Genomic DNA, 2372 nt, shown 5'->3' with positions numbered 1-2372 from the left:
GGGCGCCGCGGCCAGTGGCCCGGGGGTCGCGCCCACGCCGCCGGCCCTCCGCGGCGGGGAGCGGGGCGCCGAGAGGCACCCCGGCCCGCTCCCCGCCCCCACGAGGGCAGGAAGCCCCGCGCCCAGAGGGCCGACCGGGGCTGAGCCCCCAAGCACACCCAAAAAGGCCCCTCGAAACTTAAACCCTTCGCCATTTTAGGAAGATTTGAATGACTGAAAACCAAACATTTTCCCCAACACCAGCCGCAAGTGGGGTTGATGTACTGCCCCTCCCGACACACCCACTCGGACCCCCGGAGATCCGACCCTCGGGAGAGAGGGTCCCTGGGGAAGGGGAGGGGGCTGAGTCATCTCACCTCCTCCGGGGCTTTGTTCCTTAACTCCAGGTTAATCCTCTTCTTCATCTCCATGTCCTCCACCTCCTCTTCTGCCACTAGTCTACTCCCTTCCTCTTTCCTGCCTTGCCCCACCGCCCCCAACCCGACAATTTCAAAAGCCTTGAAAATGAATGAAAAGAGTCGCAAATAGGACGCCCACCACCACCAGATAGGTGTTGGGGGGTGGGTAGAGAACAGCAAATGGAGACCAAGGAGTTGGTACTCTAACTCGCTGCCCCCACCTCCTTGTCCACACACTCGGGCGCGCGCGCGCGCACACACTCACATACACGCACTCACACACACACACCCGCAGTTCCTTCCCCTTCAATGGCTGCTCAGAGACTGAGACTCCATGACAAGGCACCGCCAACCCCCTGGCCTACACTCCACCCACCTCCCGAACGTATTGGTTGCTTCTTCAGCATCACACTATGCCATTGGTCAATGTGACTGCCTATCAGTCCTGAGGGCGGGCCTAGACTACAAACTCTGTATCTATTGGCTGCGACTAAGCGCGCAGTTAACTCCGATAGGCCCAGAAGCGTGTCCGTCCCCGGGAAATGATTTTGAATCCCAGCAGCCCCCCTCCTTCTCTTTGTGTACTTGGCGCGCTTTCCCGGGGCGCTCCGACGGTTTGAAGCTCGTTGGGTTTTCCCCCCCCTCCTGTTTCTAGTGTAAAAGGGAAGAAGAATACTATTCCGAGCTGTGAGACCGATCATCCACCCCACACGCGCCGTCTCTGGGCCTTTTTTTAAAGCACAGGCCCCGCTTGGCGGCCAAAGTGTGCACAACAACGTGCACGTCACAAAAGCGAGCCTTCGTGGCAGCACCCTGCTGGGGACAGGTTTCTGTGGCGTGGAAGCAGACAGAATCTAGATGCTGTTTCAAATTCTATCATGTAAGGACAGCCTGGTTTTGAAGGCGGTAATTGTTACAGAGGTCATTGTTGCTGTAATCAAACTTAGGACCTTGGAGTGAAGAACGCTGGCCTAAAGAAACTCAAACGTTAGTTCGCGCAGAAATGGCTCAGCAATGCCTCTCTAATTTAGTTTTGGTTGGTTTCCATGGAAATCTGCCGGTAAGAAGTGCTTTTTGAAAGTGTATGTGGTATGTAAAAGAGTGGGATCATGTTTTTTGTTTGTTTAAACGTCTGCTTGGTTCTTCTCGTCCTCATTCATTTACACCCTTTTCCAGGAGTAATGCCCAAAGAAATTTCAGATGATCTGGGGAGGGAAGTGATGAGTTCTCTCCAGGTCTTCAGATCAGAGTTTTTATTTGCTTTTTTTTTTTCCTCTCAGTTTCTCAGGTTAGAGATTAGGGCTTTACACCCACATAGACCTCCCACTGCTTCACCAAAAAGCCTCCCCCTCCCCCTTCCCTTCACAAATAGCCTTACATTCAAAATGTAAATACTTACTGTTTGACCTGGTAAATACTTTAAAGGGAAAACAAAATAGTGATTGCCTTTTTAATAAGTATTTCCTTTGAAGTCCCTGAAAAGGGAGTTTTGTAAAGGTGAAAACAAAGGCTTTGTATGAAGAGGGAGTGATGGAAGCCTTTTTGGTATAAAATGACATCTCTGGGGACCATTTAGAGAGTAAAGTTTTATGTTTGCTTGTTTGTTTTAATGTAGGCAAAAGGTAGTCCAAATGATATAGGGGGAAGGGGTTAAAAGAAACTTGGGATTTTTAATTTTTAAAAAAAACTTGGAAGCACTTTTTTTAAAAATCATTTTACTGGGGGATCATACAACTCTTATCACAACCTCCATACATCATGTGTCAAGCACATTTGTACATTTGTTGCCATCATCATTCTCATTTGCTTTCTACTTGAACCCTTGGTATCAGCTCAGTTTTCCCCCTCCCTCCCCAACACCCCACATTAACCCTTGATAATTTATAAATTATTATTATTTTGTCATGTCTTACACTGTCCGACATCTCCCTTCACCCACTTTTCTGTTGTCCGTCCCCCAGGGAGGGGGTTATA

The 2372-nt window shown here is 49.8% G+C and overlaps 1 protein-coding gene across 2 annotated transcripts in view; it reads right to left on the bottom strand.

The window, feature by feature from the left end:
• The window catches only part of ANP32E (acidic nuclear phosphoprotein 32 family member E), an 11804-nt gene extending 11095 nt beyond the window's left edge, over window positions 1-709 (bottom strand). For both annotated transcript variants that reach the window (XM_004716576.2, XM_045295682.1), the window contains exon 1: window positions 357-709. In XM_004716576.2, the coding sequence (XP_004716633.1) occupies window positions 357-410 (54 nt within the window). In that variant the 5' untranslated portion in view covers window positions 411-709. The remainder of the gene's footprint in view (window positions 1-356) is intronic.
• Window positions 710-2372: the final 1663 nt, after the last annotated feature.

The sequence above is a fragment of the Echinops telfairi genome, unplaced genomic scaffold, assembly GCF_000313985.2.
Source record: "Echinops telfairi isolate 266 unplaced genomic scaffold, ASM31398v2 ScPeMD7_5805;HRSCAF=6673, whole genome shotgun sequence".
NCBI lineage: Eukaryota > Metazoa > Chordata > Mammalia > Afrosoricida > Tenrecidae > Echinops > Echinops telfairi.
Note: the sequence above shows the minus strand (reverse complement) of the source record. Positions and strands in the feature narration are given on the sequence as shown.